This window comes from Carcharodon carcharias, chromosome 6 (genome assembly GCF_017639515.1).
Source record: "Carcharodon carcharias isolate sCarCar2 chromosome 6, sCarCar2.pri, whole genome shotgun sequence".
Classification (NCBI taxonomy): Eukaryota; Metazoa; Chordata; class Chondrichthyes; order Lamniformes; family Lamnidae; genus Carcharodon; species Carcharodon carcharias.
The window spans coordinates 103,052,215-103,067,328 of NC_054472.1; the positions used below are offsets into that span (position 1 = coordinate 103,052,215).

The 15,114-nt window shown below is 41.8% G+C and overlaps 1 protein-coding gene across 1 annotated transcript in view; it reads right to left on the reverse strand.

Moving 5' to 3' along the window:
* Positions 1-255: 255 nt before the first annotated feature.
* Positions 256-15,114, reverse strand: part of LOC121278817 (regulator of G-protein signaling 20-like) — an 81,882-nt gene continuing 67,023 nt past the window's right edge. Inside the window, exons 3-4 of the mRNA XM_041189271.1 lie at positions 11,200-11,434; positions 256-444 (exon numbers count right to left, since the gene is read on the reverse strand). Of these exons, the coding sequence (XP_041045205.1) occupies positions 256-444; positions 11,200-11,434 (424 nt within the window). The remainder of the gene's footprint in view (positions 445-11,199; positions 11,435-15,114) is intronic.

The window sequence follows — 15,114 nt, forward strand, 5'->3', positions numbered from 1 at the left end:
TGTAAAAAATACAACTACAGGCTTTAAAATGACTAACATTTCATCAGTCATCCTTTGGAGAAACCTTGCTGCGTTGATCTGAAGCTGTGTTTTGGCCTGTGTTCAGAACCCTCTGCAGATAGACATTAAAATCCTTAGTAAAATATGCCTGAGTATTACTTTCTGGTGAAGATCGTGTAGCTCCAATGTCCCTGTGAACAGTTACAGCCCACAGACATTTCCAAATTTCATTTTCAGAAACATAGCTGGAAAGTCTTAAGGTTCTGATGATGTATCAGTTAAGGATTGAAGCAGGGTTTTGTAGACTGCAGAGTTCATGAATCTCGGGTAAGAGTCTCTGTGCATTAACGTATAAATCTGAAGCTGTGCATCATCAAATGTGTGAGGAGTAGGTTCAAGCATGTTTCTGTTGATGACCTCACGCACTCTGGAATCAAGGCTAACCTAGATTTAGAATAATACAAAATAAGAATCAGCTATTTCAGTGTATAATGTGGTATTCATATTAAATGTTGAGATATTGGATTACAGAATATGCTTCCATTTCATTGCTGCAAAAACATTTTCCTGAAAATTTCCTAGCAGTGTGGCTAAACATATAACATAACAGAAATTGTATGACTCTGCATTTGTTTTGATCTGTATAAGTATCAACTATGTGGTAGAAATCATTGATAGGCCTGATTAAAAGCTTGTTTCAGGGTAGATCCATATGCTCAGTTTTGTAAAGGCTGTAGAAAACTTACTGTTGCTTTAGGTTCCTACCTCTTGTCATGACAGCGGACTTACGGACATATTGAACTTTTAAGTAAGATGCATTTTTTTTTAAAAAAAGGACATACAAGCAAAAACTGGCTGAGGCTGTAAAATAACCACTTGCTGGAAAATTCCTAAGTGGGTTACACTTGACCAACTGGTCCAGAGAACGGAATGTCACACCTAAAAGGGCGTCAAGGCCTACTTCAGACAGAGACACTTTAAAGGAAAAGATGCAATCCAAAAACTGAACTGTAATCTCCTGGGGTTGCAGAGATAATGGAGGCTGATTATCATCTTAGCAGAAACCATCTCCTGTGAGATATATCCCAGACTGTTGACATGATGTGAGTTGAAAAAACAGATCTGGGCAAAAGACATATTTTTTCCCCACTTCCAGGAATACACAAGAAAAGGGGTTAAACGGCCAACTGCAACCCCAGTTCTGTAATGCTAGTTTTGATGTTCCAGGCCTGGTGTGCAAGGGTGCTATGAAGGTCACAGTTGAAAAACATCAACTAGGTATCCCTGCGCTTGTAGGCAAAAAAAGTCCTTTCTCTCTGATTGCTGGAGGCAAATCACAAGTCAGCAAAGCCACATTCGAAAAGGAAACAGGACAACTCCTTTCAGCTAACCTGCATAACCAAGAATCTCCAAACCCACTACTCAACTGCCAAAGTCAGCGCTACCAGAATCACCCAACTTAATGGCTGCAACGTTTTGCCATCTACTCCTCACAGACAACCCAAAAGACTGATTCATATACCTTTTTTAAATCTTTATTTCTGGACTCACTTCTCATTTCTAATCTCTGTGCATGTGTGTTGCATTTTAATTATTTTTTTCTTGCATTTTAGTAACTAAGAAAATCGCTCTTTCTTTGACTCAAGTAAGCTGGTTAAATTGGCTCATATTAAAACATAGAAACGTTTGGACTGGGAAAAGGTATCCATAATGGGAGGGAACCATTTTAAATTAACCTTGTTGTGAAAAACCAAGGGGGTTGAATCAAGAAGAGGAGCCAATTCCCTCCTCAACCGGGAGCATAATAATTTGGGGCACCTCGTCTGGAATCATAACAAATCAGGGGAACCTTGTCTGGGGACTGGCTGTAACACTCTCAACTTCTGGCAACTCCTGCACACCCTGATTAAAAAAGGTGAAACAAATAGCTCAAATCGCTGGCTGTTGCTCTTTATTAGAGCAAAAATATTTGTTCAATAAGTTAAATCTATTAAACCTTGGGGACCCTCCTTCAAGCAATAAAAGACTTGCATACATGACCTCAACAATTGGCATTTATTTACTAGTAATATAAAAAAAACCTAGCGCTCCAATTAGTTGCCCAACCAGGAAGAAGATTCGATGGGTGACAGAGATGAAGAAAAAGATCTGGGGTGAAGAGATTTATAGATTAGTTTCTAAAAAATAAGACTGAAGTGGATGAAAACTTTGCAACACTAATGGGTCAAAGGTTGGGGGTGAAGTGTGTGTGCAGAAGGTTTTGTCAGGATAATGGTGAGTTTGGGAGGGCTTACAGGACAGGAGGAAATTGTGGAGATAGGATAAACTAGCATGGAGAGATTTAAATACAGTATACTGAGGACTGGGATCAAATGTAGGCCACTGAGGAAAAAATGCAGATATAATAAGCTTTTTGATTACAGTCAAAACTAAGGGAAAATAAGATATCTTAATTATTTGAGGACCAGTCCTTCCACTCTCACCTCATTTACGATTATGTTTTGCAGCAGTGTCTGGATAATAATTAAACGCTTAGTCTAGGACTGCTTTCTGTTGTATTCTGAAAAACCATGTTCTTTCTTGGTGTTTCAAGATCTTTACTGCCTCTATAAAACCCAGAAGTGGTTTGGTGATATCTATGCCGTTCTATGATTCCATTTCTCATTCTTGGACTAACAACATGGAAGAGTACAGCCATAAACCATGAAATATAGCCATAAAATAACTCTGAAAGTCAACACGCTATGAGTACTTGAAAACCTTACATTTATATGGCGAATTATCCAGGTATCATCATTGAAGAATTCTGAGTTATTTGTACCTGCATTAGAAGCGTTGAGACAGTTACAATTTTTTCTCTCCACATGGGAATAAAACCCCTTATCCATTCCAATTAAAGTACTTGCTCTTGGGTGTTCATTTGGGAACTCCTCTCCCACAACATAAACAAGGAAACAGCACTATAAGCACTAGACCAGAAACTAAATGCTTTATTTTATTTGATGGATGCAATACAAAAATTAATCCACAGAATTCTTCTGGGAAAAGATGATATTTCAAACCTTTGCACTTGCCAATACAAATCATTTCAGTTTTTCTGATGCCATCTACAAGCAGGGTCAGTTTCTCTTTGAGCTTCCCTTGATAATTGTATGACTAGAGCAGTTGTACTTAAACTTTGGAAATATATTTAGATATTTATCTTCCATTGAGTAATGACCAGAAAGACACTCACAAATCTGAGAAAGAATCAACATTCCTAGATTCAATAAGCTAAGAAATGTGCCTGGAGGATAAAAGGTTTAGGTTGCAATCTAGCTTGAAAATTGGTATCACTAGATGTCAAGTGCAGAGTATATATAAGTAAGAAAATTGAGACCCATGCAGAGAATGCTACAGTCTGCCCACAAATGTAGACTAACTCTAACAATACAGAAAATTGATGCAGCCACAGTGACATCATATTCCTGAACTTAACTATAAACTGCACAAATCTCCAGATTGAATGAATTTGCTCTTTTATGGCATCAAGTTGGGTAAAGATAAGGAAGAATAGACAAGCTATGAAGGCCATAGCTGGCCCAGAAAAGGTCATGAAGAGAACACCTTACCAGCCTAGCCTTAAGTACTACTGACAGCCTGGAATGTTGCCCTCTAGTTCCCAGTTGTAGGATGTGAAGCTTCTAGAGCTATACTAGCACCAGACCTTTGCACTTCAAAAATAATTCTTCCTGCCTGCTGAGACACTACTGCCTTTAACCATGTGACATGAAATATAAGAGATAGAGAAGAAAGGTAAATTTCTTATCTGGAGCATACCATAATTCTTGTCTTCTCTTTAAATTGGCATTTTATCATTCTCCCTTGAGTGGCTTGGATATATATCTTATTTAGTATGCTCTTGATCAGGTCAGCATTTTTGAATATAATTAAATATATAAATCCTTTCTTCAATTTTAGAGGTACTGATTTTCTTGCTGCAGCTCTTGATGACCTTGTACAGCTTCATTAGAAAGGTCACATAGCTCCTCTTCAATGCTCTTAGGTGGGAGGCTATCCCCATAATGTCCTTTTTGTCCAACTGGATGAGTGATCCAGGCATGGTATGTATGATATATACTTTAATTGAACTGAGTTTTGGGAATATATGAAAATGGTGCATTACTTACAATCAGGCATTCCTTAAATTCAGCTCCTGATCCAGTAAAACCTTGAGAGCACCTTTCTGTAATTACTGAAAAAAAAACTAGTCATCCCCCTTTTGCAATTCCCCTGTCTCTAGTTAGTTCTCTCTGTCTCTCTATATATCAATTTCTCTATTTCTACCAATTCGTCTAATTCCCTTTTTCTATATCTATCCAATTCTCAAATTCCAGCAACTTCTCTACCTGCAGCTACTTCACGTTCCCTATATCTATCAATTTTACTATTTCTATGAAATAATCTAATTTACACTTTTATACAGAAAGACTGTGTAGTCTTCAGGTAATACCATGGGCATGACTGATCTTGTGGTTGCATTCACACCCAGATGACAAATCTCTAAATATAAACAACCTACGTTGTTTAATAACTCATTAGATTGTAGTTTGTTTTGTTTCAAGCTTGTGATTATTCTGGGAGGTGCTTTAGAATTGAACAAAGATAAATTCAACAATGTAGAACCCAGTAAATAATACCAGTATATGATATGGCCTGGATTTTACAGTCAGCAATGAACAAACACTTATAGCTGCCCACAAATCTTTTGTGGGTTTTTGATTAGCAATTTATGGTCATTGGGGGACTAATACAGTGCAGTGCCCTTTACAGGCGATTTGGAACCAGTGTGGAAATAATAAGCTAACAACATAAGGGAAAAATAAATTTACATAGCACCACTTCAAGTGGCACAATGCACTCTATGTGAATTCCCTGTGGGGTAGACTGTGCTGCAGGCGATTAAGTGTGTGGACCTAGCAGGTTTCCTCGTTGATATCACTGAAGAATGCCACATGGGCCATGTAGGTAATGGCCTGTGGTGTTGTCCACCCTTAGGGAATTGGCATTTTGTTGCTTTGAGTGGTGCTAGGCAAACAAGCCTCATGTCTCTTCACCAAGCAGATTGAAGAAACCTTACAGAGGCATGCTGAATCTAAACCAGGAAATGCACCTTAGAATAATTGGGCAGAATCGGGCATGTGTCCCAACGTCACCGTGCATCATTCTGATCTTTAGTTCGACGGATGCACACCAGAGTTGGCTGCGCACCTGCCGAACTGCCAAAGGCTTGTTAAGGCCATTAATGAACTAATTAAAGCACTTGTCAGAGCTGCCCGTCCAACCATAAGGTTGGTGGGCAGGCGAAGAGCCCAGGCAGCCTTTGCATTTATCATGAAACCTCATCTATGGGCAGGATGAGGTTTCATGAAGGATTTATTGTTGAAATAAAGTTTTTTTTCAAAATTCATAAACATGTCCCAGCTCATGTGACACTGTCACATGAGGGGGCACATCTGAATATTTTTTTTTCTTTTTTTCAATAATTCATAATGAAATTAATCTCCCTGAGGCAGCTCCTTGCCTCAGGGAAATTGCTGCACTCTTTCAAGCGCATGCGCAAAAGAGCGCAGGCCCCGAATCTCCCTCCTCCCCCCGCCTGCACAAGTAGCGCTGAGCACTACCGGGCGCGTGTCACGCTGGATAGGCCTGAATCGGCCCGTCCAAATAAAATGGCGCCGCGCAGCTGATCACGGGCGGCGATCAGCTCTGCGCCCGCCCGCACCTGCTCCCAACAGGGAGAAATTTGCCCCATTAATTCAATGTGAAATCACAGGTGGAAAGCAATATAGAGAGGAAAACAAAGTTGGGATTGAGGGAGAGGAGACAGAAAGGAAAATTAAAAATAAAATTTTATTATTTTAAATATGAAACAATAATTAAAATCTTAAAAAATGAGATTCCATACCTATAAAAGTAAATTTTCAGCACCAGAGAAGCTGTTTTGTAGTAATTAAGACATAGAAAGCCATTGACAATTCACCTATATTTGAATGGACAATAAGTTTTTCTGGCATGTTTAGTGGTAACTAGTGAATAAGTACCACAAATTTATGCTCTTCATGTATTTGAATGCCAAATCTGTTGGTGAGATACTGATGCAGTGAAGCTTGTGGAGGAGCAAGACAACTCAGACAGCAACCTCTGGATTTCCATGTTTAACTTTGCAGTTGCTGTCTGAGTTACATTTTAATAATGGTGAGCATTGATGGCCTCACTGTTATTCTAACAGCAAAATTCAGGCTAATGTGTTGTTTTGGTGTATTCCTGTCATCTTTTTGAATATGTTGTTTTACTGGTGTTTCCTAATGACAAATAGAGTACTGGCTTTAATGGTTTGCTGCACACAGCAGTATGAAAAAGTTGAATTAACACAAACAGTCCAATGACATGGGGCAGAAATTTCCCCCCGTTGGAGGGGTTGTGCAGGGGCGCGCGTGAACCCGATCGGCGCCCCTGATCAGTGCCGCGCTGCCATTTTATGTGGGCAGGCTAATTAAGACCCACCCAGCGTGACGGGCACCCGGAAGTGCTGAGCGCTCTGTGTGCAGACAGGCGAGGATTGCCTGAGCCAGGGCCTGTGCTGTTTTGCACATGCACGTGAAAGAGCGCAGAAATCTCCCTGAGGGACCGAGGTGCCTCAGGGAGATTACTTTCACTTATGAAACATTGAAGAAAGTTAAAAAAAATTTTAAGGACATATCCCCTCATGTAAAGCTGTCACATGAGCTGGAACATGACCATTAATTTTTTTCAAAATTTTTTATTTATTTAATAAACCCTTCATGAAGCCTCATCCCGCCCTTTGATGAAGTTTCATGAACAATGTGAAGGCCGCCTGGGCTCTTCGCCTGCCTGCCAACCTTAAGGTTAGACGGGCAGCATTCTTAACAATTTTAATCACTTTTTTAATGGCCTTAATAGGCCTTTGACAGCTCGGCGCACAGCCGATTTGACAATCTAAACCGACGCACGGTGACGTTGGGACGCACATCCCACGTCACCACGCATTATTTTATGCGTTGGCGAGCAGGCCCCGCCCTCGCTCGCCAACCTGAAAATTTTTCCCATGGTCACTGAAGCGCCATGTTAATGACTGTCTCTATAGATGCTGAAGTTAATTCAGTTCTTAAAGGTGTATTCAGTAACACCCACATGACAGCTTTACTAATTTTTTCAGCATGTTGCTTTAAAGAAAAGTCAACTATTAGAAAAATGTGTTTACATTGACGTGCAGTGCAAGTTCTTTGTAACAACTTGGGACTGGATGTTCATCTGGGAGGTGGGTAATTTCCTAGCTTGGAGAAAGTGCAGCAAAGACAGTGGCCAGGATATTCCCCTCGGCGATTTGGGGGCGGGACCCGGTTGCCGAGGGGAAAATGATGCCGGATGACTTTGGGAGGAACCCCCGAAGTCATCCCAGTCCATTTAAATTTTTATTAAGGTGGGTGGACAGCGAAATCAGCTGTCCACCCGCCGACCTGTCAATGGCCAATTGCATGCGTGAAAGAGTGCACTTTGACAGATGGGGAATCCCTCCACCCCCCACCCCACCCCCACCCCCCGAATAGGAAGCACATAGCGCTTCCCGTCGGGGATGCCGCTGGACGGGTCTTAATTGGCCCGCCCACTCAAAATGGCAGCAGGCCCCGTTTCAGTGGCGGGGTTCGGCTGGCCGGCCGCCGCTGAGCCGGTGGGGCCCACCCGCCATCTGAGGGCAAAATCTGGGGGTTTGGGGTGGGGGAACAGGTGCTGACTGGATTTGGGGCCATTATCCCCGGAAAGAGTTCAGAGGCAGCTATAGGGAGTGCTGAGTGCTGAGGCAGGTTGTTTAAAAGGCCCTCCTAGTTCAGGAGTGCAGGGTGCGGGCTCTCAACCTGCACCAATCCGCACCCTTAACCCACACTGGTGAAAATTTGGGATGCTGGGAATAGGGTCGGGAATCCTGGAATCGGGTCCTGGCCCTCATTTTGTCAGCTTCATGAAGTCTCCACAGCTGCATGAAAATCCAGCCCTTTATTTTTAAACTGAATACCTACGCTGAGGTTGTTCCTTTTAGCCTGTTGTTTTTAACATTGGCTTATATACGGACAGATTATTTGCATATTGGCAAAAGAACAAAAAGCAAAAAAGCTGGAAATCTGAAACAATAACAGAAAAAGCTGGAAGCAGATCAACCAATTTCTCTGGCGGAAATAGGTAAGTTAATATTTCATCTATCTTATCGAGATTGGAAAACAATGAAGATGAACAGCATATAAAAAGGAACAGAAGAAAAAGCAGATTAAGGGACAAAGACACCCACATTGGCATCCACAAGATCGTAAAGAAGTGTAGAAAGACCTGTGACGTGCTTTAAAAGAAACAGAAGATGATTAAATAGCTGAAATTATATTGATATGAAATGTTAAGAAGGAGTTAATGAGCAAAATTAAAGGCAATTAAGAGACGTAGATGATATGTGAATAGCTGAAGGATAAAGCAGGTCTGAAATGGAAACAGCGGAAGCAGTCCAAATGGAATAGTATTTAGAAATCTTAACCGAAGGAAAAAGCAGGTTGACGTCGAGGTTATGGGCTGCCTCGACAGTACTATGTTCCAATGGAGGGTCTCCATCCTAATCTCCAATCCATTACCCCTCGGAAACACTGGGCAGAATTTTCTGCCTGCCAGGTGGGTGGGCCTGATCCTATCTCTGGTGGGCAGGGAGCTGAGAAGCGGGCCCTGCCACTATTTTAAGTGGACCAATTAAGTAACCAATCCAGGAATCTAAACCAAGTAAATGTGGGTAGGTGTAGGATAGATGTCTGTGAAAAGTTCAGTGCTAGTTATAGGAAGAGAAAAGTCCTGGAAGGGAAGAGTCAGAGGTGGGCCACATAAAGGGAAGGGATGGGTAGAAATTTGAAGCATAGTGAATGAAATTCTCTGAACAAGAGCAGGGAGCAGCACCAACACAGTCATCAAGAGATAGATCAAGGAAGAGGCATGAGTATGACTGAATCAGAGGTTCAACATATCTTCCAATAAGATAGGTAGCTCAGGCCTATGGGTCTTTTGCTTCCACTTGAAGAGTGGGACAACCAGTCCCCATATACCATCACCACCCTCTGTCTAGCTGAACCCCAGCTCTACCTGTCCGTCGAGTGCTCTTTGTTTCGGCCCTCAAAAGGAACAGAAAACTGATCCAAATTCACCCTGTGGAAGCATCTCCATTATTCCAATTGCAGAGCAATATTTATAACAAAGGACAGCTTAGAAATAGAGCAAAACATAAATAAAATGTATTTAATTTTAAGAATATGGCAGATATGGGAAAATAGAATGTGAGAAGTACTAATTTGACATTTCGGCATAGAGTGGTTTAATTTTGGCATGATTTATGTGTAAGTGTGATCCAGGGAATCCTGTTTTTTCTATCATGTTCCCAAATTGCTCACATAAAGAAATAAGAATAATGTTTCTTACTTAAATAGGTAAAACTGTGAGTAATGTTATCTGCAATTTCCAGTTTTATCAAATGACCAGTCACAAGTGTTGTGTAGTTAGAAACAGCAGTTTTTATTTTACAGTTTAAAATATTTTTGTATACCTTCATTTTAAAAATGACATTTTGTTATCTTCAACTTTTTAAACAATTGCGCTAGTATGCCGGCAACACAACCTGTGAGCCTCTCTCCATTTTGTCACTGGGTCATACGAACAAGGAGCAGGAGTCGGCCATTCGGCCCCTCGCGCCTGCTCTGCCATTCAATAAGATCACGGCTGATCTGATAGTAACCTCAAACCTGCATCCTGCCTACCCCGATAACTTATCATCCCCTTGCAGCCCCCTTGCAGCAATGGATACATCAATGATTTCTGTCATATCTATACTATATCCGTGGTCTAGCTGAGAAACTAGGTGGGAAATGAAGGTACAGCAGCAGCCAATTTATTCTAATTAGCCAACTAATTCTACCCAGGTTGAAAGGGCAGAAAAGTAATTCCATTTTCTTTTAAAACCAATTAACAAATGATTTGATAGAGCATTAAAAATATTAACAATCTATTCACTCGCTAACAATTCCCCATTAAGGCTTCCTGGTCCTTTAATGGTCTGACTTTAATGTTCACAACAATGGTACCTTTTGAATTAAGAATGATTCAGTAAGAATTGGATATCTTTTGTTTCTAAATTTGGGTATTTGAATTAAACCTCCTTCAGAATTAATTTTTTGGATAAGCTTGGTTTCTGGAACAGAGTGGTTTAAATTATTGTTAGACCATTACCCTGTTGATCTTCTGTAGAAAGATTCTACATCAGTTGAGTTTTAAGGGATTAGCTGTCTGGAGATTATAAAAAACTCCTTCCTTCCTTCCTCACACCCTCATTTAAAAAGAAACCACGATGAATATTAATTGGTGAACTGGATTATAGGTTCTAAGATTGTATACAGACATAAGTGGTCAGTACTTTCCAGAATCTGCCCCAGCCTTCTGATCCTCAGCACTTGCCCCAGAAACCAGACATATAGAACTTGCAAAAATCACAAATTTCAGAAAATAAAAGGGACCAGCAATAATCAAATTGCAAAACCAGACATGGTGCTACAACCTCGCACTCCAGCTCTTCTGAGCATGTGGCTGATCATTGATCATATTGAGCAGTTGAGCAAAGACTGAGTCACAATGTACAGGCTGGTTGACACTGCATTTCAGTCAATTAGCACCTCACTGCCAAAGCCAAGAACAGTAGTTTTCATTACCTACATTATAAATAGATGCACCGCTTACCTGTAGTCATCTCTGTTAGTTTTTTTTTCAGTTTATGATCATTCACACTATTTTGATTTTGGCCCTGTTACAGTTCCTTCTCTGGTTAAAGCTCATTGATGATCTATATTGCCACAATTCCCCAAAGCTAGATGTGATCTATTCCCACTCTTATTGTGTCCTTTTCAGCTGTGATGCACTTTTCTAGGGGAAAATTGAAAATTATGCTCCCTTTGCGTTACTAGAGTGTTGTCACTAAATTGCCTATTCATCAAGTCACATTTTGGCATAATAATGGTAATATATATGGTTTAACGATGGAACAAAGTGTTCTGAATAGGGCTGGGCTCTATTGTTGCTATACTTTGTTCAATGACCCCAAAAATATCTATTGCAATATAAACTCACCTCTTTAGGTGAAAGAATGGATATATAATCCTCGTATATTAATCTTGCTTTCTCCTCAACAAGATTTTTGTTGTCTTCTTTCTTTAAGTCCTCACAGGCTAGCCAGAACAGCATATTCTCCTCACTGTATTCTGTTCGTAAAAATTCTCTGAATGCATTTCTTCCAGCAGGACTTTTCATTAACTTGTCGAAAGACTGACCCCAGGACTGTACTTCTTCAAGTGTTGGCTTTGGGCTACATAAGCAAAATCACAAGTGAAGGAAGGCATTCGTTACCATAAGAGTGTGTCGGAAAACAGAATGAAAGTCAAAGACAATGCTTTAAATAAAAACAAACACACTAATCAGAATGACATGGTTAATTTCATAAACCTCCTCCAATGCTACAACCCCCTGTTGTATCTGTGTTCTTCTAATTCTGGCCTTTTGTGCATCCCTGATTTTAATTGCTTCACCACTGGTGGCTCTATGCCTTCAGCTGTCCAGGCCCCAAGCTCTGGGATTCTTTCCCTAAACTTCTCTGTCTCCCTACTTCTCCTTAAAACCTACGTCATTGGCCATTATTTGCCCTAATATCTCCTTTATGCACTTCAGTGTCAAATTTTGTTTGGTAATGATCCTGTGAAGTGCCTTGGGATGTTTTACTATTTTAAAGGTGCTGTATAAATACAAGTTGTTGTTGTTAATCAATAGAAAATACACTGAAAAATAAAATGTATGTCAAGGAAATACCTTTATTGGGAAAGAAGGAAAATTAACATTCTCAGTCATATTATGTAAAAATTTAATGGCTGTTATTTTTGCATAATGGATTTGGATACATTACATACAAAGTATTATAACGTGATAACTGCACAGAAACAGGCTGGTCAGCTCCATTGGCCCATGCTGGTGCTTATGCTCCACACAAGCTTCCTCCCACCTTTCTCCATCTAACTTTCTTCAGCATATCCTTCCATTCTCCTTTCTTCCTCATGGGCAGAATTTTGCCCTTGGTGGGTGGGCTTGGTGGGGGTGGTCGGGAAGCCAACCGCTGCCCTCAACCGGCACCGCACTGCGATCTCGTGCTGAGCGCTGTCTGTGTGTGGGGAGGGAGGAGGGCGAGCAGGCCGAGCCTGAACTTCGTGTATGCGCGCGAGTGAGCGCTGCATAACCTCCCTGAGGCACGCAACTGCGTCAGGGAGGTGGAGAGATAAAACAAAAAATAATAAAGAAAATAAAAATGCAATAAAACATGTCCCTTCATGTGACTGTCACATGAGCAGGGAGATGTTATTAATTCAACTGAAAAACTTTTATTTTATTTTTATTTGCTTTCAGAAAGCTCATCCTGCCCGTGGATGAGTTTCATAAAAAATGCAAAGGCTGCTTGGCCTTTTCGCCTGCCCGGCAACCATTAGGTAAAGCAAAACTTCACCTTAATTGATTATTTAATGGCCTTAACAGACCCTTTAATTGTTGGCGGGCGCGCTGCTGACTCTGGTGCACACCCGCTGACCGAAACATCGGGCGCGCATGCCTGCCGAGCAAAAATTCCTGCCCGCTGTGTTTATCCAACCTCCCCTTAAATACATGTACACTAAATGCCTCAACTACTGCTTGTGGTGCTAAGTTCCACATTCTAACCACTCTCTGGATAAAGAAGTTTCCCCTGAGTTCCCTTTTGACATATTCATGGCTAGCTTATACTTACGCCCCTAGTTCTGGTCTCTTTTGCAAATGGAAACATCTCGATCAAATCCTTTCATTATCTTAAAGATCGTTATTAGGTCACCCCTCAAACTTCTCTTTTCTATCGAAAGGAGCCCCAGCCTGTTCAATCTTTACTCTCAATTCTGGTATTATTCATATAACTTATTCTGTGCCCACTCCAGTGTCACTATATCCCTTTTATAAGATGGAGACCGACTGTTCACAGTACTCCAAGTGTGGTTATAATGAGTCTCTACTAAGTCCCAAAAGTGTGATGATTAAGTCAAGAGAAAATTGAAACTTAGTAGAGACTCATTATAAGCAAATTTGACATTCTATCATTTATTTGTGTTTGCTCCTTGCAATAATCCTCATTTATAACACACTGGCCGGGATTTTCCAGCCCTGTTGTGGGTGGGACCTGCTGCGGGTGAGGCGGCGCCCTAGCCAAAAGTCCAATAACTTGTGACAGGACTGAATGATCCTGGCGGCGGGCTGGTGTGGAAAATCCCACCCAATGGCCTGAATCTTCTGGTTGGCGTGTGGGGGCGGGCCCCGCTTGCCGACGCATAAGATGCTGTGCGGTGTTGTCAGGCGTGCATCCCGGCATCACCGCGCCTCATTCCAATCTTCAGTTCTGCGGGTGCACACCGGAGTCGGCTGTGCGCCCGCCAAACTGTCAAAGGCCAACTAAGGCCATTTAAATACCAATTGAAATGATTAACAGGGCTGCCTGTCCAACCTTAAAGTTGGCGGGCAGGCAAATAGCCCAGGTGGCCTTTGCATTTTTCATGGAACCTCATCCACAGGCACTGTCCCATGAGGGGGACATGTCTGAATACTTCAAAAAAATTTTTTTGCAAAATTTTATTCTTAAATTAACCTACGAGGCAGCTCTGGGAGCTGCAGGCCCTGACACTCCCCCCTCCCCATGGCGCTAAGCACTTCCGGGTTCGCGTCACGCTGAGCGGGTCTTAATTGGGCTGCCCACACAAAATGGCGGCGCGCAGACGATCGCAGGTGGCGATTGGCTACGTGCCCACCTGCGACCGCCCCTGAACCGCCCACCTGACGGGGAGAAAACTCTCCCCATTATGTTTTTCCTGAAACGTCAGTGGATGGACCTCATAAAATTTCTTACTTTTGCACATTTGCTCAAACCGATACTTCAATATACAAAATGTTGTGTTAGCATCCCCATAATTTATATAGTGCTTTGGTATCTTTATAATTCTTGTGGCTGTAAAATGTGCTACCACTGTGCAATATATAAATAAAACAGTAAATTCATGGTTACAAAACTGGGCATATCAACATAATACAGCTCAGTCACTGATGTGATGATTGGAAAGATACAGACTTACTATAATTTTTATGAAGCACCTTCTGCATGAAAGCATATGTACGCTTTATATAACCTGAGGTGGCATTTTCCATGCTTCTACTTCACTAGGGCGGGGTGACCAAGGTGGGTGGGGGATAGTTTTGGCTGTCCCTTAACTCATTATATTTTTGGGGTCAAGATACTTTAAATATTGTATTGAAGAGGGTGCCTTGGGAGAAGGAAGGCTGTTGGACACTCATAATAGCATAATGTGGCTGACAGCATTTCTGGCTTACTCCATGGCAGGATTTTCCCCCCGACGGGGGCGAAGTTGAATTGCGGGCACGCACAGGCGCGCCTCTGATTGGCGCCCCTGCTGCGCCATTTTATGTGAGCGGGTCAATTAAGGCCGGCCCAGTGTGACGTCTGCACAGAAGCGCTGTGCACTCCCTGTGTGGGCGCAGGAAATCCCGAAACCTGAGAGTGCGCTCTTTCGCACATACGCACGAAAGAGCACACTCATCTCCCTGAGGCTAAGCGCTGCCTCAGGGAGATCGGCTGTTCTGTCACAAATATTAAAAATAGAAAAAAAAAATTCTGACATGTCTCCTCATGTCACACTGTCAAATGAGTTGGGACATGTCCATAATTTTTAAAAAACTTCAATAAAAATTTTTAAAAACTTACATGAAACCTCATCCCACCCGTGGATGAGGTTTCATGCTTATTCTAATTACCGCCGGGGTTCCTGGCCTGCCCACCAACTTAAAGTTGGACGGGCAGGTCCATTAATTAGCTAAATGACTCTGTCAATGGCCTCAATTGGCCACTGACAGGTCGGCGGGCGCGTAGCTGATTTTGCTGAGTCCCCATCTACCTGAAAATTTAAATGGGTGCAG